Source organism: Helianthus annuus, chromosome 10 (assembly GCF_002127325.2).
Source record: "Helianthus annuus cultivar XRQ/B chromosome 10, HanXRQr2.0-SUNRISE, whole genome shotgun sequence".
NCBI classification, from domain to species: domain Eukaryota; kingdom Viridiplantae; phylum Streptophyta; class Magnoliopsida; order Asterales; family Asteraceae; genus Helianthus; species Helianthus annuus.
The window spans coordinates 144,284,794-144,306,093 of record NC_035442.2 but is presented as its reverse complement, the minus strand read 5'-3'; the positions used below and the strand labels follow the sequence as shown (position 1 = coordinate 144,306,093).

The window sequence follows — 21,300 nt, the reverse complement described above, 5'->3', positions numbered from 1 at the left end:
GAGCAAATTACAATTATCGACAATGGGTGGTGAAAGCAGGGATGTAACCTCTTCACATGATGGCGGACGGAAATGGCTCATACGTTATAGTGTGCTCCTTTGCATAAGAGATCCAAAGAATCCACTTAACTTCACAAGATCCATTCCATCAGGCCGGTAGTTAAGGGTGGTGGTAGGTTTTAGAGAGAGAGAGAGAGAGGGAGAGAGAGAGATGATGAAGAAGGTAGGCTAATATGTTTTATATTTTTATTATTTTTTAATTGTGAAGGGGTATTCTAGTCATTTAACATGCACTTAACTGAGAAATCTAACCTAGTCTACTGATAAGGATTACCCGAGTGTAAAAATTAAAACCACCGGGATCAAATGTGTAATTATTGAACCACTAGGACCAAGTCTGCAATATTTGCAAATCACATGGACCAACCAGACATTTAATTCTAAAAACTCGTTTTAACATAATTTAAATTAGGCAAATTAGATTTAAATAACCCCAACTTTCTCAATTTAGCCGATAATAATTCCAACTCAGTTATTTGCCGATAATAATCCGAACTGGTCCACTTTTGGCCGATAATAGTCCGCCGTTAAAAATAGCTTAACAGAGTTAAGTTTTTTTTTTCCCGAATTACAAACCGATGTTTTAGAGATTTTGATCAGAAAGAGGATACGAGTCAATTTATGTAAAACTTACCTCGAAACGGTGCTCCAAACGGTTTGATTTTTGTAAATTGGAAGTTTAAACACCCGAATTGAAGCACCGTTTTCGTCGTTTGAGGCATTTCGAGGTAAATTTTACATCAATTAACTCATATCCTTGTTCTAATCAAAAGCCCTAAAACATTGGTTTGTAATTCGGAAAAAAACTTAACTTCGTTAACATATTTTTAACGCAAACTATTATCGGCCAAAAGTGGACAAATTCATATTATTATCGGCAAATAACTGAGTTGAAATTAATATCAAACTAAGAAAGTTAAAATTATTTAAATCCAATTTGCATTTAAACTACAAATTTTGAATTATATTCACCCAAATACCTAATTTTGAATTATATTCACCCAAAAATGATTAACCAAAAGTATGAAACTAAAATAAGTATAAATGTACGTTATACGCTATACACTCTCCCATCTCCCTTATCCTGATCAACAACTAGGGTTTTAGACACTTTCAAAAACCCTGAAAATGGCGACTCGAGTTCTCCTTCGCTCGCTCATCACCACCGCCAGTCAAACCCTAACCCCTCGCTTCTACACCACCACCACCACCTCCGCCTCCATCCTCCGCCTCCGGCCGCTTGTCGCCGCCGCCAACAGCCTCCGTCACGCCTCACTTGTGGCCACTGGGATCCGTACTTTCTCCACGCGCCAAACCACATCTTCTCTAAACGATTCAAACCCTAACTGGTCTAATCGCCCCCCTAAGGAGACGATCCTGCTTGATGGCTGTGATTTTGAACACTGGCTTGTTGTTGTTGAGAAACCTGAAGGTGAACCTACTAGAGATGAGATTATTGATTCGTATATTAACACGTTAGCGAAGGTTGTTGGAAGGTACTTTTTTAACCTAATTTTTATTTGTAAAGCAAGTTTATGTAACCTTTTTAGTTGCTGTTTGTTGTATGAAATGTATATATTCATGTCTGTTTGTAATTTTTAGGTGTTAGGGTTTGTTTATTGTTGAATAGTATTGATTTTAGTATTGAAGGTGGACTCTATGCATTTTTGGGATAGTATAGAACTAATATCATTTTAGATCATCAAAGATCAAACACCTTATCATTTGTTAAACTTTAGATTGGGTACCTACAATATGGCGATATGCAGGACTGTTTGGCTGCGTATGCATTGTATTGTGTTTCTAGTTTGATTTGAAGTTTATGAAGTTCACTTTTGGATTGGTCAAAAATAACTTTTCGGATAATTTATCATTGTTTTTATTTTAGAATTCAGACCATCAAATATCAAGCGTTTTATCATTTCATCAATCTATAGCTTGTGTATAACTATAATATACAGGATTGTTTGGTTGCATACATATATGCATTGCTTTGTGTTTTTTTAGGTATAAAATCTTATGAAGTTTATGTTGGGTTTAATTATAATTTGTTGTTTCTAGCTATGATGAAGCAAGGATGAAAATCTATTCGGTCTCTACTAGATGCTATTATGCTTTTGGAGCCCTTGTCTCTGAAGAAGATTCATACAAGTTAAAAGGTAACAAGTTAGCTGCTTTTTTGTTTTACTCTCGGGTTTTTTATTACAGGCTTTACAAATTTTCTTTTGCTTTTGTTCATCGGGTTTTATTACAATCTTTACAAATATTCTTTTGCTTTTGTTCAGAGTTACCGGGTGTTCGTTGGGTGCTACCTGATTCTTATTTGGATGTTAAGAACAAGGATTATGGAGGTATCACATTCAATATAATATTTCACTAGCTCAATTTGCGAGGTTACGTGTGAAAAGTAAGTTTATATTGCATTTGCATACTCATGTGGCAGGGGAACCGTTTATTGATGGGAAAGCTGTTCCATACGATCCAAAGTACCATGAGGAATGGATCAGAAACAACGCTAGAGCAAACGAGAGAAACAGAAGAAATGACAGGCCTCGCAACTTTGATAGGTCAAGAAACTTTGAGAGGAGAAGAGAAAACATGCAGAACAACCGTGGACCACCCGGTGGTTCAATGGGAGGACCTCCAAACAACGTAGGTGGACCAACCAATGCTGGCGGTGCACCACCGCCTGGTAACATGGGTGGAATGCAACAAGGTGGCGGCATGGGAGGACCACCTAATGCTGGTGGTCAATCTAACTGGGGCCCTCCCCGTCAAAGCTACAACGGGGGCCCACCAAACATGAGCGGAGGGATGCCACCACAAAACAACATGGGCGGTGGTATGCCGCCACAAAACAACATGAGTGGTGGTATGCCGCCACAAAACAACATGGGCGGTGGTATGCCGCCAAATGCTCCCGGTTACCAGCAACAGGCAAGGTATGGACCAGGTCCTAACAGTGGAGGCGGTCCATCTCAGTCTGGACCGGGGCCAAACAGTGGAGGCGGTCCATATCAGTCTGGACCAGGGCCAAACTATGGAGGTGCACCTCATCAGTCTGGACCAGGGCCAAACTATGGGGGTGCACCTTATCAGTCTGGACCGGGACCAAACAGCTATGGACCAAATGGAGGTGGTGGGAACCCTTACCAGAGCCAGGACATACCTGGAAGAGACATGCCCCCTCCAGCAAACTATTCACAGAACTATCAGTGAGCATATAATAGACATGAAGCGCAAATTCTACTTTATTTCAGTTACTTGGACCTGATGAGTTTTGTCTAGTTCATAAGATTGTTATATAATCTTTGCTTTAGTTTAATAACTTTTTACTGCTTAACGGTTAATTTTGAGGTGTTTACTTGCCTTGATAATCAGGTTGTTAACTTATTGTATTTTGGTTCATGTCACACGTTATATTATGCTATGTTTTAACTTGGCCATTTCTATGACCACATGAGGGGGCTTTACATGAGTTAAAGCCGAGTGACTGAGTGAGAGCCAACCCGGGCTCAAACTAGTGCTAGAATGAGTCGAGAGCGTTTGAACGAGCAATCTTAATAATACAAGTCTTCATAATACATTACCAAACTGTCTAGTACAAGCAAGAGAGTAAACTACCTTTAGCTTGAACTCGACTCAGCTATTTATACAACCTTGCGAGTTCGAGACGTAAACTTTGGAGGTGTCAATGTACAAGAAGAAAATGATATATCTATTGTATATAGAAAGTTTTATCATGTATACTGACTAGAAACTGTGATGCATTCAAAGAATGGTCTTGTATCACCACAAAAGCTATATCCAGTCCACAACAACTGGCTCTCATATCATAATATACTCATCTAGCTTCTATCAAAGTACCTGAATCCAACAAAATAGTCTTCTGGTTTTACAAAAACGAATAAACGATGACTAAAACATAGAGTTGATACAACGTTTAAGAGAATGGATGATAATGGGTTATGGGCTGTCGTTCACATAGCTCCATTGATGAAAACCTGAGCTTTTTTGTTCTTCACATTGCGAATTTGATCTGCAAGAGAAACGTCTTCTTTCCTTGTGTCTCTTTTCAAAAGGTCAAGGTCAAGTCTTTCCCAAGCTCTTTGATCTCGACAGTTGACTGCTTACAGACCTTTTCCTGTGAATCTGTATCATAGTAACAGTTACAAATTTTACCCAATGATCACTGCAATATTTGGCTGGTTAATTAGTAGAAGTGTTTAAATAACAAGAGAAGGTCTAAATAGCCGATGAGAGAACTGAAGAAACTTGTATGACAATTAGCAAGCAAGTAGTTTTATAAGAGTCTTTAACCACACAAGAAAAAGTTTCACTTTTTCCCCTCCTTTGACTTTTTCTTTGTGTACCCTTTACTCTTGTAACATGATACCACTTTCTCAGCTTTTGGTTTTGGCGTTTCTCTGCCCGTATTCGTGCCATTTCTTTTGCTTTTGCCACGTTAACAGACTGCTAAATTTGTTGAAGAGCAATTTCCTTTTCAATCTAGTTGTTGCTGACCACACTCACCTTTCTTAGCTGCGTCTGCTATGCTCTCAACCCATTTTGACATGAAACGTCGAGTTGACCTTTTTCACTTGCAACGCTCTCTCCATCGTCGTGTAATCGTTATGCGTGTTTTTCCTTCGTTCAGTTGCTGTATGGAAATGAGTCAAAGCATATAGTTTATTTGCAGAAGTGACAATGAACAGCAGGCAGGTTAGGTAACGTGTCAAACAGGTAATTAATTATATGTTTAAATTGGTTCGGGTCAGATTGAGAACGTTTTTTGTCCAAAACAGGTAATTAATTATTGTTGTTTGTGCACGTAATGGATATATTCCTGAAGAAACATAAAACCATGAGCAGTAAAATAACCAACTTCAATGAACACCTAAATGTGTTTGTTTTGAAGACTGAATCATCAGCATCCCTATCAGACAGTATACTTACTAAATACCCTAAACTAGATTGATCTGCTAGATATATGAATGTTCGGAATATAATGTAGGCAAATTGGATTTAAATAATCTCAGCTTTCTCAATTTGGCCTATAATAATCCCAACTCAGTTATTGGCCGACAATAATCCGAACTGGTCCACTTTTGGCCGATAATAGTTTGCGTTAGATTAACGGAGTTAAGTTTTTTTCCGAATTACAAATTAATGTTTTAGGGCTTTTGATTAGAACGAGGATACGAGTTGATTGATGTAAAATTTACCTCGAAATACTGCCCCAAACGACGAAAACGGTGCTTCAATTCGGGTATTTAAACTTCTAATTAACAAAAATTAAGTCATTTGAAGCATCGTTTCGAGGTAAGTTTTACATAACTCGACTTGTATCCTCATTCTGATCAAAATCCATAAAACATCAGTTTGTAATTCGGAAAAAAACTTAACTCCGTTAAACTATTTTTAACGTCGGACTATTATCTGCCAAAAGTGGACCACCAATAACTGAGTTGGGATTATTATCGGTCAAATTGAAAAAGCTAGGATTATTTAAATCTAATTTGCCTATAATGTAAAACACCCCTTCTGCTTTTACATGACCCAATTCCCAAAATTTGAATATCAAGCATCCTAAGAGTGGTTAGACTATCTCTACTGCTAAGCACGCCCTTTGGCGCCCTTAGCTGCTTAGTCAGCTGCCATGTCATATCCTTACAAATCTTTAAAAAGTCTTAGGGGCTGTTTGTTTAGCTCTTAACGATGCTCTTAATGATTCAGATCTTTTACTGGTTCAGTACTTAATGGTTCAGACTGTTTGTTTCGCGAGCAGATGTCTGAATGGTTCAGACATTTGCCTCTAAATGGTTAAGCATTATACTGAGTCTGAATGGTTAAAACATCTAATCTGAATTGGTCAAACATTTGCGCCTGAATGGTTAAGCATTATACTGGCTCTTAATGGTTAACACCTCTTACTGGTTCAGCACTTAATGATCTCTTACTGGTTCAACACTTAACCATTCAGAAGTTGTCAAACAACCCCTTAATTTCATCTCCAACTCTACAAACATCCTTACATATCCTTACATTTTACACATCATCACCTATATTTATTTTTAATATATATACTCACATTATTAAAATATAATTAAAATATTTATTTAGTTTATAATTTATAACATTTAGTTAATATATATGTATAATTTTTATTATATTAAGAGTAAATTACAAGTTTTGTCCTTTATGTTTGTATCAAATTTCAGGCGCTGTCCTTTAGCGCAAAAGTTGACAGACGGTGTCCTTTACCTTTCAAAATCTTGCACGTTTTGTCCTTTAGGCCAAACCCAGTTAATTTTTTTTGTTAAATCTAGTCATGTGCAAGGCACATGAGGGTACTATTGTAATTTCAGCATTCAAGGGGTTATTGTGTAAGATATTTATATCAAGGGGCTATTATGTAAAAATAAAACAAAATAATATATCATATATGTTTCTGAAATTGAGAACCACCTATCACCACCATCCTCCACCTCCACCACCACCCTTCACCGCCACCACTACCACCCTTCATCTACAACCACCATACAATCAGACCAAATTTGCACTTTTTTGTCCCAGAATAAAATATTTGTACCAGATTCAGCCCATAAACTTGTGCAGATTAAAACCCCAAAACAAAACAAAATATATTTCAAAAATCATATTAAAACCTATATAAATTAGCAAAGTTTTTGTGCATTAGGACTTGTAAGTTGTGCTTTGGGTGTTTTTCAAAAAAAAACTTGATTTTTTTGTTTTAACCCAAAGGTTTGTACATTTTCCAATTTTAACCCTACATAATTTATTTTTTTAACTTTAACCCAAAACTTTTCATTATTTGCAATTTAACTTCACAACCTTTATCATTTATACTTTTCATCTTTCGCAAATTTTCGTTTTACGTATAGTTCTAAAATTTTTGAGTTAATACGACGCAACGTACATGTGTGGTTCAACGTTTTTACTTCTATTTTTCCATGTTTGACAGGTTCGTCGCAATACGCATATTATAGGTCGAGTCAGTGTTGGTTGTCGATGACGGTTGTGTGACATTAGTACTATTTGACACTGTTTTATGCCCCGCCGCAACGCGGGGTGTGCTTTGGGGATTTTTCAAAGAAAAAATTGTTATGCATATGGTTGTCGTAACGTTGGCTTTGGGGGTTTTCCAAAAAAAAAAAATTGATTTTTTTACGTTTCACCCAAAAGTATTTCATAAATTACTTTTAACCCAAAACTATTTGTTTTTTTACTTTTAACCCAAAACTTTTTATCTTTTACAATCTATCCTCATAACTTTTTTTACTTTCAACTTTGGTCCTTTATAGTTTTCATTTTCCGCAAATTTTGCGCTCTATGCTTGGTTCTAAATTTTGTGACTTAACACATCACAGCGTGCGTCTTTGGTTTAACGTTTTTACGTTTCGTTCTAAATTTTGCGAGTTAACACGACGCAACGTGCGTGTGTGGGTGAACGTTTTTACATCGTCTATTTTTACCCCGTTTGACAGGTTTAACACAACGTGTGGGTCGTAGATCGACTTAGTTATAAATAAAGCATCCCGCCGCATTGCGGCGGGTCGTAATCCTAGTAATAAATCAAAAACCAAATCAAAACAGAGGATGGATTTTAATTACACATATATTCAAGAAAATCATATAATAAATCAAAAACCCAAATCAAAAACCCATACAAGCAGACCAAACTGGTTTTCTTTACACCTCTACCCAATACTCCAATAATCCAATAGTTCAATGTGGCCTAATTGAAAATGGGCTTATATCTAACCTAATTCATAGCAGCTCGGCTGAAGGTTGCTCTGCAAGTCATCTTCTTCACGGACACCCGTAACTCGATTCTTTCTCCCCACCTCATCGCTGGACACTTTTCATTTTCAGGTTTGTTTAATCGCCAGTACTTTTCTCTGTCATTCAATATTACTATACCTCACACGCACATCAACTGTTTCAAACCCTACGATGGGGGAGGCGTGTTGGAGTTGGTGCTTGCAGTGGAGGAGGTGGTGGTTGGATGGTGAAGACAACGGTGGCGGTGGTGAAGACAGTCGTGGTTGCAGGGGAGGAGATGAAACGGTGGTGGTTGCATATGGTGGTGTTGGTGAAGACGGTGGTGGTGGCGTCATAAGGTGAAGAGAGAGAGAGAGAGTAGAGAGAGGTGGTTGTCGAAGGTGGGTGCGGTGGCGGCTGGTGTCAACGGCAGATGAGTTGTGGTGGTTGTTTTAGAGAGAGAGAGAGAGAGAGTAGAGAGAGGGGGCAAGTTATCTGGTGATTTTGTTTGAGTGAGGGAGAATGGTTGATTGTGTTTGAAGATAGAATTTTTTTTATTTTTAACTTTAATACAGAATAGCCCCTGCATAAAATTTCTTTACAAAATAGTCCTTGGAATGGTGAAATGACAAGACTGCCCTCATGTGCAAGGCACATGACTAGATTTAACAAAAAAATCTAACTGGGTTTGGCCTAAAGGACAAAACGTGCAAGATTTTGAAAGGTAAAGGACACCGCCTGTCAACTTTTGCGCTAAAGGACAGCGCCTGAAATTTGACGCAAACATAAAGGAGAAAACTTGTAATTTACTCTTATATTAATATATATTAAGTTCAAATCAACTTTTTTGACTTTTTGAGTTTTTTGCTTCTTCTTCACGCCAACCTTCTGCAAACATGTACTCCCTCCGTCCCATTAAAAGTGTCATATTTTGAATTTTCAAAGTCTTTATTTATAAACTTTGACCTTAAATAATTTTGTTTGTGTTAGATAATACTTAATGAAAGTTATATGATTTGAGTGTGTTTTACAAGTGTTTTTATCGGGTTAATTTTCATCAAGTTTATATAACACAAAAAATATATAATTAAAGTCAAAGTTTATAAATAAACACTTTGAAAATTCAAAATAAGACACATTTGATGGGACAGAGGGAGTATTTTTTTTCTTTTTCTTTCAAAATATTAGCTTCTTTCTCTGATTTACACAACAAGCCAGTCACCAGCAACTTGAGTTTTTATTATTTCTTGCAAACTTCATCAGAATAAAAGAAATCAAAATAGCTGAAGTTGGGTGAAAATTTTCTTTTCCCACGAACTTCCAGTGAAAAACCTTTCGTCTCCTTCAATTTCCTTCGGATCTAGGCCCACCCATCATTTGTTTAGACCAAGGCAAACCACGCCCTGGGCTCCTCATCTTCGGACATTGTCGGACGCATATCTCCAATGCAAAGGACAAGTCCAGCTTGGCACGGGCGGGGATGATACACGCGCCTTGAAGACAGGCTTAGTTTATGAAGAGGTATGGTATTTGAACCAATGACATTGATTTTCTCTATCACTTATCGCATTTATGATATTATTTATTATTAGGTACGGTACCCGTAAACGTACTCGTACCGGTACCTAGCGGTACCAAATTTGAATAAAAGTGGGTACCAAATACCATATCAAATAAATTGGTACGGATACGGTAGCAGCTTTAATACCACTTTGTTTTTATTTTAGTTATTGAGCACTTATACGGGTACTAAATAAGTAAAATCGAAAAGAGTACCAATATAGTAAGAGTACCAGATAAGTAAAACTGGTATGAGTACCAATACGATACGGGTACCAAATAGGTAAAATCAATATGAGTACCACAAATACCATAATACGAAGTAAAATATAATATAAAAAAACTTTTATAGGTCTATATAAATTTCAATACCAGTAACCATTTTTACTCATATTGATACTGAAGATACCGAATATCAAAATAAATAAAACTGGGTACCAATACGTGTGCCAAATACCTAAAACCGGTACGTGCACATGTACTAGTAGGCATACGGTATTTGGGAAAAAAACTTATCCCTAGTTTACACTACAATGCGTTGGGGGCTTGTAACTGGGCCTAGCCCATTAAAGTTAGAGGTGACTCATGTCCCCTGTATAAGGAGGTCTTCACCTCATTTTTATGGCTCAAGACATGGAGCCAACCACATTTTTGTAGTTGTGAAAGGAGATTCTTCTCCTAGCAGCCATCTCTACTCCCCACATTTCTTTCCTTTTCCCTAATTGCACTGCAGATCTAGATTCATGAGAAAGAACAATGTGTGATTCTTGGTATCTTGTAGAATACGGTAAGAATGTGATTTCGTGTTTCTTCATTGGCGCCATCTGTGGGACTGACAACGATCACATCTCGTTTTCTCCATGTCAATCTTCAGGTCTGTGTTCTTGGAGCTCCACTTTCGATTTTTGAATCAAGAAACTCCATAACTATGTTCATCCAAGCTCTATAGGATTTACAACTTTCAGATCTGTGGTCATAGAACTTTTCAATTGTTTTTTTGGAGAACTTCCACCGCCAGATCTGTTGAATGAGGTAAGTTTCTCACCCTTCCTAAAACGTTAGATCTGTAGACATTATGAGGTGATTTTCTAAAATATCCTTTTACTAGATCTGATGAATGAGGCACGTTTTTTAAGTAAACTGCTGACCCTCATGATTTACAATATATGTTTTGTCATTTTTTAGCCATATATTCTCTCCCATTTGGGGAATATCAGTAGGGCTGCAAACGAACCAAACGAACACGAACAAGACCTTGTTCATGTTCGTTTGTTAAGAAATATATGTGTTCGCGAATTGTTCACGAACACTTATCGAACGAGATTTTATGTTCGTGTTCGTTTGTTAAGGAAATGAACTTGTTCGTGTTCGTTTGTGTTTGTTTGTTAATTTTAGGCAACGAACATTGACGAACACAAATGAGCACAAACTAATCTTCATGAACACAAATGGAAACAAACGAACATAAACAATCGTTCATGGACAGAATATATAATACACCGACACTTATTAGATATTTAATTTGTTGGAATTTTGAAGTATTTAATTAAATATAAAAACTAAAAACACTAATAAAGTATCGAACAAAAACGAACACGTTACCGAACGTTTACGAACATAAACGAACGAACACGACCTCTGTTTATGTTTGTTCATTTAACTAAACGAACGAAATTTCTTGTTCGTGTTCGTTTGTTTAGTAAACGAACGAACACAAACGAACTTCCCGTCGAACAGTTCACGAACTGTTCGCCGAAAGTTTGGTTCGTTTGCAGCCCTAAATATCAGAAAACAAAATGAATAAACTAAAAAAGGAAAAAGGGAAAATAAGTTACAAAATGCACCTCAAAATTCTAAATGCTAATCTATTTGACATCCCCCAAAATTGTTTGGGCACCCCTCTATATGACACATATAGGCTATACGTGTTGCACAGAGTTTCAATGCATTAAATGCATGACTAATACAACACGTATAGCCCTATACACGACGTATATGTATGATGTACGAGATTCTTAAAGAATGTTATTGACTTTGCAGGGGAATAGTCTGAAAAGGTAACCCTATACGATGCGTATAGAGCTCTATACGCGTCGTATAGGTCCAGAAATTTGTTATAAAGCCAAGAATACGGGGACCATTTGACTTAAATGAAAATTCACAAACGAAACAATCCGATAAAAGCGTTCGTATCATGATGTCATTTTAGGACATTAGTTACGTTTTTGGCAAATATTTGAACCAGTCATTTGCTGCCAGCCAATGATTGGCTAGTAATTAATGAATCCTATACGCGTCGTATAAGGTAACCAGGATGTCCAAATAAATCAGGGGTGCCAGACCCTTATTGAAGTGTTGATTTTAGACTTGGACTTTAATTCCTTTATTAAAGACATACATCATAATATGGCCATTTTCAAAACCTTTATAGCTGTAAACAACAAATAAAGTTGTTAGGACAAGTGCTTGCATCTTCTAAAAATAAGGATATCCACCCTCTATATCATTTTCATTAAGAAGAAAAAAATATTCATTTTTCACAATCCCTCGGAAAACTCCAACAGTCATAGTTCACCTTAAAGGGTTAATGGTGTGATTAAAACTTATGAAGCAAATGGGTGACGATATATCCGTTTCACTAGCTTTAGCATTGGATGGATATGCTTCGCTGCCTGCGGATGTCAGACATGCTTCGCCTCTTGGCAACTGTACGATAAGCTTGGACCACATTTTTACGCCAGTGCTTAATTTCCCTGATTATTTTCATATAACTTGTTCGAGTTTGCTTTTCATATATAGATCCATGATTAATTTCATATTTAATATTATTAGATCCATGAATATGATTCCTGATGCTATGGACAAGCTGGGGCCACATGGTAAGTGTGTTATTAGTTGAGTTCGTCACTCACTGACCACTAGAGAAAAAAATCATTCAATTGCAATTGATAGTTATTATATTTATGATTAGTTAATTTCATTTCATATCTAATATTAAATGTCAAGTGTCATTATGTGTACGTGTGATGTTTTATTTTTTTTAATTAGGTCTAGAGCTTGAGGATGAGGATGAGGATGATGACGAGGATTAGGATGATATACAAGTTAGTGATCTTGTACCAATTGGGCATTCCAATACTAACACACTTGCATTAAGATCCATCGGGCTTCTCGTCAATCATTTCCTAGTGACGTTTAATCAGTCAACGACTATATTTCTTTATAAATTTTATGTTGCTTTTAAACAAGAGACAACCTCTTCTTCTAGTTCGTGCATGAAAACATCACTTCCAAAATCAGACATGCTATTGATCAAGGAGAAGTTATGTTCTGCTGAGTCCCCCCAAAGCTTATAATGGCAGAGCCCATTTATATAGTGCAGCTCCATTGCAAGAGGGATGTTACCATGTTCAAAGATTTCGCAAGTCTTATCCATGCATAATCACGTTTGTAAACCCTAAACCTTTCAGGACTACAACATTTCTTGGATGGAAATTCTCAGAGTGTCCTTTATGATGTTCTGTGGGCATTGAATTCCATAATGAAGGCACATCGTTTCAAGCTAAAGGTTTTGGTTGCTGGAGCCATGTTCCCCCATCGCTTCGACCAGTAGGCGACCTTCACTATGGTACTGCTGCATTTAGAGGATCTATCCAGAAGCTGAAGCTCACTTCTAACGGATTGGTAATGTATACAGACTATCGTTCCATGCCAATCTTATGAATTTGCATGTTATTTACTTCCTTTTAGAGTATCTTCCACAAATTCAGCATACCAAGAACATCCCAATGTTTATAGACGATGTTAAGCTGGTGTTGCTGGACTGAGTGTGGGTGTGACTCATCGCCCTTCAAACCAGAAGTATATCATGTTTGGAGTGACTGACGAGCTAACAAAAGATATTCAGTTTGTACTAACAGATCTTGTAGGGAAGGAACCACCGCAGGTAGTCATGCTTTACGTACTACTTTAAGACAAAGTGGGGCACAATGATAGAGCACACAGATCCCCCGTGCTTAAAATTGGAAAGTGGTTCAAAGATGAACTACGTCCCTGCCAAATGTTGTTATGTGGTTGATGACAAAATAATTCCACCTAAGCAACTAACTAGGGAAGTTGTTTTGAAACTAGATAAATTGTTTATACTAATGCAACAAATTAACATTCAACGTTTATAACCACAAATATATGTGTAGATTTATTTCTTCCTGCTAACAACATTAGGCCTATCGAAACGTAAGATAAGCGCGTTTACTTCAACTTGCAACTCGACCTGTTTAGCGTGTAATGTATCTTGCTAATTGTTTCAGTTAGGTCAATTAGTTTGTTATTTATTAGACGCTCCAACTCTGCAACGTCCTCTAAAAAGCCGAGCTAGACGTTCCAAGACGTCCACATATTGTTGGAAGTTGACATACTAATACAAATGAATTAAGACGTCATTTAAGTTGTACCATAACCAAATAAAACATAATTATAAAAATTATTGAAACTTATTTGCACGTTGCTACAAATAGGCTCGATACATAATTGTGGCAATGTTTTCTGTTAACGTGATGGTAGCCATAAAGACCATCAAAAACTGAATGCTTGTCATCGCCAATAAAATATAGCGTAAACACAGACGAAAAGATCCAAAACAAAAAATACAAATCAAAATCGAGAGTTATTTTTCAAGTATGAAAAAAAGAATATTTGGGCTCTGAAATCTGGTTCATGCCGGTTGCTTTCATTAAGCCTTCACAAATTTTATGAAACCAAATTCAAAACATCATAGCCAATTCACAACAACCAACTTTAAATAACAAACTCCAAATAATGTTGTAAATTATAATACTATCAATTGACAACAAATCGTTGGCTTACTATTACTCGGAAGCGTGACATGACCGCAACAAATGTTTCCTAGTGTCACACCCCGATATTTCCACGTATTACCGGTGGGCCCGGTGGGGAGTATCGTGACGTAGTTGATATCATCATAGTCAAACAACACAATATTTAAATGCACAGCGGAAGCAAAAGATCGATTTAATTCAACTGAATGAATTGTAATATTAAGTATCACAAACAGTTGAAACAGATCCACAGGCGGATCAAATTAAAGAGGAAACTTGTTCAACAGATTTAATGCATCCAAGCTTGCGAGACTCTTATTGATGCTAAGGAGAGGCCAGCCTATTACGAGTAGTACCTGCACTTAACCTTTTTGGTAAAATACGTTAGTTTACACTGGTAAATACAATTTAACTGACTCATTTTGAAAAGGTTTAAAATTGATTTGAATGCACATGGCACAAAAAGATTTTTATCACTTGGGATAATTATTTGAATATAAACTTGTAAAAGAATTACATGTTTGTTATGCGTTCAGTTGCCCGGTTCGTGCCGGGTTAAAGATTAATAGACACACCACATGATATAGTCCCGCCGTGATATTCTTGTAACTGGCGGTTATACCTTAATAATTATAAATGCACTGACGGGTGTACGCCTACACCCGTGTGCTAAGGTCGTGGCCATTCTATGAATGATGTCAAGGATATCCGGGACATGGTCATTAAACTCCCAATGGCGTTAAACAAACAAAACCAAATTTTTAAACGGGTCATCTTGATAATACTTAACCACCAATGAATTAAGGTCAAATGCCCGACCAAGCGGTATTTTATATACCGTACCCCAAGCCCGTATAAGGGAAAATAAGTTAAAATTATTTACCTTTGCAAGTATAATTCACAACAAGCAAGTGCACCTAGCTTTTACCGGGTTTCCTATTCTGGAACGAAGGTTTATAATAACCTATTAGATTTCTAACGGGTCTTTAATTAAGCCTAAGCTTAGACCGGTTAGTTTTAAAGAAGATACGGTTCAAACGCATGAAAAGGCGAAGACTGGTTTAGAATGTGGTTTTGACCCGACAAGCTTGCATGCTTGTTTAATATGGGTAACTTAAACACATTCTGGATTTTGAGACAATAATGATATGGTTTGACCTGCTTCGGCTAATATGTGTAAACTAGTTACATAAGCCGATCCGAACGCGAAAAGTGCGTAATGAGTAACCATATGAATCATATACAAGTTCCCTGAGTTAACATGCACTAAATATGTTGTGACATCAGTAAGATATCTTCTATTATGCCCAAAATGATTTTAAACCCAAACTATGCCTCGTAAGGGCATTTTGGTCATTTAAAAGGTTATAAAAGAGTTTAAATTTAATTCTGAGTTTCAGGTCTGATGTAAACAGTAAAAATACTTAATTTACTAAGTTATATCAGTAGGGTATAACTTATATGTGAAATTTATTAATTATAACCATACTAAGCACCGTAGGGGCATTTTGGTAATTTCACATAAGCCTAAAAGGTCAAAACTGGAAATCTGAGTTTAAGTCTTTTGCTTACTGTAAAAATATGAAAATTTACTGCATATATCAGTAGGCATTAACCCTTATATGTTTAAAATAGTTTTGACACATACTATGCGTTAAAAACGCTTAAAAGGCGATTTGGAGCCATTTCCGGGTTTTGAAAGGAAAACTGATATTTTTTATTATTCTAGAAGGCTCAAAATAATTTACTTATCATATTAGACCAGTAGAAAAAGGTTTGATATCAGAAGGATTCGCAAAACTCATTTTATAGCCCGAAAGGGCAAAACCGGTAATAACCGAAATAAGCTTAGAACTCTAAGTTATGCTCAGCCTAAAAATAAATAAAAATATCCAAAAATCCCAAAATATTATTTTATATCAGGTACAAAGTTTGATATCAAAAAATTTGAGTTTAGATATGCTATATGCTAATTATGCCATTTAATTACTAAAAAGTTTCTTATTTACGCTAATGAGCATAACTCCTATTCTATACCTCAAACTGATATCAAATTTTGGGTACAAGTTTATAAATCAGTAGTGAAGGTTCCTACTCTTTTACTTTTTCAAAAATCATATTTTAAGGTAAAACGGGCATAATAGTCAACATTTAGGCAATTAACGGAAACTTGCATAATAATTGGACAACTAGTGAACCAAGCCGTATAATCACAGAGGGTTATACGAACATGTAACTAGGTCCAAAAGAAGCTCTAAGGCAATCCTAAACTAGGCTTAAACGGGTCAGAACTAAAAGTCAAAGTACAAGTCAAACTTTACGACTTTCGGTTCCGAACCGAACCTAAACTGAAAATTGTCACGGTGAACACGTTTAGACATGTTCTTACATTAATTACCAAGTTATCTTAATGAATAAACAGGTTGCATGGATCCTACATTGCTAATTATGCATTAATCTGAAATAAAGCTTTCTGTTGACTTTTTAAGATCAAGTTTGACCCGACAATTGACCTAGTTAGAGTGGGAATCAGAGGGTACCCTTTTAAGGGTTTGTTACCCACATAATTACCTACTCATAGGTATTTTTAATTCGAGATTTGACTGGATAATTATTGAGAAATCTCGAAGTCAAACCTTAATTACGACGGTTTGACTTTTAGCTAATTAACTAAGCTAAACTGAATTAACAAGGATTAAGGACACTTACAAGGGTCCTAAGTATGATTAGGGACTATAAGAAAACTTGTTGAAGTCCAGAGAAGCTCCAGAGCAATGTTTCCAAGTGAGTGTTGAAGTGAACAAAAATGTTGCAACTTCTATTTCTTTATATAGTGAACCCAAATGCACAAAATCATGCCAAGCCACTCTACAAATGTTATGGGATGATCCCAGGTGTCCCTATGTTGCCCAATACCAGTTGCAAGGTCCCTGTTTTTGAAAACCATCCATATAAGGCGGTGCAACCTGCTGAACAGGCAGCTGTCCAATTTCTGCTGCCAGCGACTGGCTTACGGACCGTAAGCAGAAGTCCTTGCGGTCCATATGCTCCTCTTGCGGACCGTATGCTTAAACGGATGCGGTCCGTAACCGACCCTTGCTTAAATCGCCCAGTTGCAGGGCTTGCGGACCGTAAGCCTAAGGCCATACGGTCCGTATCCGATGACCAGAATCCAAAAATTTGTAAACTTCCAAGCTTTGACCATGCATTTCTTACAAGTCTGAATCTTATGTTTTCCTTTTCAGTAGAGGGACCAAGTGTTCAGACTTTGCATGCTTTGCATGTACTTACACATTTTGGATCTTGTGGGAGGTTTTAAAATGTCGAAAATACCGAGAATTCACATTGGATCCATGTCTTAGGTTATAATCAATTTATTATTTAGGACAACCAGATTTATTTACATAATTTAGATGTTGATTAAGTATATCATGGTTAGGGATTTTTTAATAGGTTGTTCAGAGGTATTAATTAACATATCGACGCTTTTAAATCCTACCATACATCTTTATCTGGATCCGTTTTCATAACACGTTTGTATTACATGACACGTGTCTTTATTTTATTGGGTATGAATTTTCAAGGTGTTACACCTAGCCAAACAAAGTGCACCATGATAGTAATTATACCCGTTCGCCATGTACAATCAAGTGTTAACATAGGTGTTACAATTTGGTATGCAAATTAGACAATAGTTTAAATGCCCAAACATGGTACGACCAAAAATACCCACAATACAACTCAACTTAAATGTAATTCGTACAACTCAATAAAGCACCTACGTGTCAAGAAAATGAGGCTTAATCAACCTAGAAAAAGGCTTAAACACCCATAAGGGGTACAGACAAATAACCACAAAATACAACCAGTCTTTGCTTAAAACACCGAAAATGCAATAGGTACAACTCAATAAAGCATCCACTTGTTGCAAATCGATAGTATTACAATAAAGTAACAAATACACGAGTCATTAAGCATAACACAATCATATCACATGCCTAAACGACTTCAATCAGCAAGCCTTGAGGCTCAAAAGCTTATCATGGATACATTACATCATGTCATGCCAAATGAAAAGCAACATCATCGCCTCATTAAACACACAATGAAAAAACTCTTAGATGAGCTACAACCCATCCTCATAGAGATCACCAATATCTGAAATTTATTTACACTCATAATTCTAAATTATTCCCCTTTGCCCAGGTTTGAACCTGTCCCCCTAAAGAGGCATGTGTTTCTACCAAGCGGGCAAACCCAAATTGGCCTAGTATCCAACATAACAAAACCTTCTACAATTAAACAATTTCTACATACTCTTTGGAAACACAAAAAACATTTTAGGATAGAATTATTTGCGCCAACAAATCAAACGTCCACCCGAGCAATAGTTTCTCAGATGAAACAATATATTCATTGTCGTCAAAAACAATATCTCAAAGAACAAAAATAACCAAAAACAAACAAATACAATCCTCATCAAACAAAGTCTCAGATGAACAAAGATGTTCATCATCACCAAAACATCAACCACAACTCACAAAATCAACACATGTTTCATAAAAAAAGAGTAATCAACATCATCCCAAACAAACGTAAACAATGTCCATCAACCTGATTCTCGGACGAACAAACATGTTCATCGTCATCGAAACAGTAACAACAAATAAACAGTAGTCTACAACATCCCACACATTAGCCTAAAAGGCAAAACGTGAAAGGAAAAAAGATGAACAAATTTTATTAACCAAAATTCCTCTAGTGAAACAACGATTTCATCTTCATTAGAAAGTAATCGAAGATACATCACAATCAAGCTATAAAAAACAAATTGCCCCCAAAAGTCTCCAAACACAGCCCTGAAAGGCGTAAACGGTATACAACCATCATTCAACGACAAATGGAACACCAAAACAGATCCAGGACGAACAGAAAATAATTTCAAAACCCTAGCCCAACTTTCTAACCAAACAAACCATCATTACCTTAAGGTTTAAAAGGTTTTCCGGAGAGAAATCGACAAGAATAAAGGCGTTTATCGGCGACCCTGAATGGCGGAGGAGGATGTGGTGTAAGTAGAGACGCTGTGGGTGTGTGTGAAGTAAATAAGGCTCAATCAACTAAGAGAAAGGCTTAAAATACCCACAAGGGGTATAAACAAATAAATACAAAATACAATCAATCTTTGCATAAAACATCCAAAATACAATAAGTACAACTCAATAAGGGGGAGGGGGCACTTAACCCCTACCGTAAGTTCCATCAATCTCCTTTCGCCACGTCACTTAGACCATCCACTACCTTTGCCAACCCTATTTGGTGGCGCTACTTAGACTGGGTTACCCTATTTCTTTTTCCTTTTTTATATAAATAAATATATCATATGAATTTAAAATATAAAAAAACAAAAAAAAAATTATATAAATTTACATAAATAAAAATATCAAATTGCATAATTAAAATTATAAAGCATATATTGTAGATAATTAAACGTGGATAAACTATATAATTAAACAACCACAAACTAAATAGTAAAACTTAAACAAACTAACTAATTAAACTTAAACAAACTTAAGAGAAATAAACGTAAACAAACTAGAGAAATAAATGTAAACAAGCTAGAGAAATAAACTAATCATCAACGCCAGAAGAGCCATTAGATCGACATCCGGATGCACATGTGGTTTTGGCATACTGATCGGAGTGTCGCGCTCTGGTCAAAGATAATATTTATATACCATAATTACCCTTAACAATGCATTAGTGGTAGTAAGGGGTCGAACCACGAAGAGTTTGTGGTTTGTGTATGGATGTGATTGATTATTAACGGATGTCACTTTTATGAAGCTTGCTAATGATTTAAATTGAATGTTTATTTGTTTGAAGAGATGTCAGATTAAACCGGCAAATTTGTTTTTAATTACTTAACTACGAAAACTTGATCAATTGAGACCTGCACGAAAACTTGATTTATGGATTGAAAACAATAGTGGAGAACAAGGTTCACACCCGGTTCGACAATTGTAGGACCTAGGGTTACTACACGTTTTAACTTGGCTTAATTGAATTAGTTCATAAACGGTTTAGAATCACGAGGCTTAGGTGCCGATTGCTATCAACGTACAAGACAGACCGTAATGCACTTCGTTACCTTGGACAAATAAATCCTATCAAAAGATAAAGCATAATTGCACATAAACATTCCACAAAGTCAAATTTCATAACTCACTTAACAATTTATGGATTCAATACAAATGCAAGACAATTATGTAATGATTCAAATGCAATTCAAATTGTAACAAACCAAATATTAAACAAGTAGCAAACCCTAGTAATCCTTACAAAATTCTACATCGGGGTGAAACCCGAGAGAATTAGCCGTTCATGGTGAACGGAACATGATCAACGGATGATGAGAACTCAAACTTTGTCATCTTGAAGCTTTGAGGATGAGGGTGATGAGGTTTAGGGTTTGTGGTGGATTATGGAGGAGAATGGATTGTGGATGGAATGATGAAGAATTAGGGTTTCGATGATTCAGATTGATGAAGGTGATTGGGATTGATGGAAAATGATGGTTGAAGTGTTCTTGGTTCCAAGATAAAGTTCAAAACTCACAAAACTCGTAACCCCCTTTTGAATAACCCAGAATTGGGTTTTTATTCGCTAAAAAACGCGAAACAAAGCCGTCGGCCACCAGGAGGGGGCGTCAGCGACTCCACCCCCCGCGTCGCCGACTCCCCCGAGAAATGCCAAAAGGGACGCTTTAAACTGCTGCCTACGCCATTTCCATTGACGCGGGTGCGTCACCGACGGCCCTGGTGGCGTCGGCGACACCCCTTGTAGGGTACTTTTTCGTGTTTTGCTTATCTCGCGTTCCCGGTTGATCCCGTTCGCTCCCGATGCTCCATATAACTCCTTAAACTCCGTTAGACCTGCAAAATACAATTCTAATCAAAAGTAGGCCATTCAAAACTAAAAGTTATGTAAAAACATAAACTTAAACATAATAAAGCACCGGTTTTCAACCACGTATCACATCCCCACACTTGTCTTT

General features: G+C 36.7%; 1 protein-coding gene and 3 long non-coding RNA genes across 4 annotated transcripts; 3 read left to right on the top strand and 1 right to left on the bottom strand.

Moving 5' to 3' along the window:
- The first annotated feature begins 1,089 nt into the window (after window positions 1-1,089).
- LOC110885875 (multiple organellar RNA editing factor 8, chloroplastic/mitochondrial) lies at window positions 1,090-3,455 on the top strand. The gene is made up of 4 exons (XM_022133594.2): window positions 1,090-1,556; window positions 2,122-2,219; window positions 2,346-2,411; window positions 2,504-3,455. The coding sequence occupies exons 1-4, from the start codon at window positions 1,189-1,191 to the stop codon at window positions 3,277-3,279; spliced, it is 1,308 nt and encodes a 435-aa protein (XP_021989286.1). The 5' UTR covers window positions 1,090-1,188; the 3' UTR covers window positions 3,280-3,455.
- A 454-nt stretch (window positions 3,456-3,909) lies between these two features.
- On the bottom strand, window positions 3,910-8,379 carry LOC110885874. The gene is made up of 2 exons (XR_002562475.2): window positions 7,847-8,379; window positions 3,910-4,720 (listed from the first exon to the last, which is right to left on the bottom strand). It is a non-coding gene; the product is annotated as an uncharacterized LOC110885874 (long non-coding RNA).
- Window positions 8,380-9,914: 1,535 nt separating this feature from the next.
- LOC110885872 lies at window positions 9,915-11,802 on the top strand. The gene is made up of 2 exons (XR_002562473.2): window positions 9,915-10,437; window positions 11,446-11,802. It is a non-coding gene; the product is annotated as an uncharacterized LOC110885872 (long non-coding RNA).
- A 428-nt stretch (window positions 11,803-12,230) lies between these two features.
- LOC110885873 lies at window positions 12,231-13,606 on the top strand. The gene is made up of 2 exons (XR_002562474.1): window positions 12,231-12,284; window positions 12,454-13,606. It is a non-coding gene; the product is annotated as an uncharacterized LOC110885873 (long non-coding RNA).
- The last annotated feature ends 7,694 nt before the right edge of the window (window positions 13,607-21,300 follow it).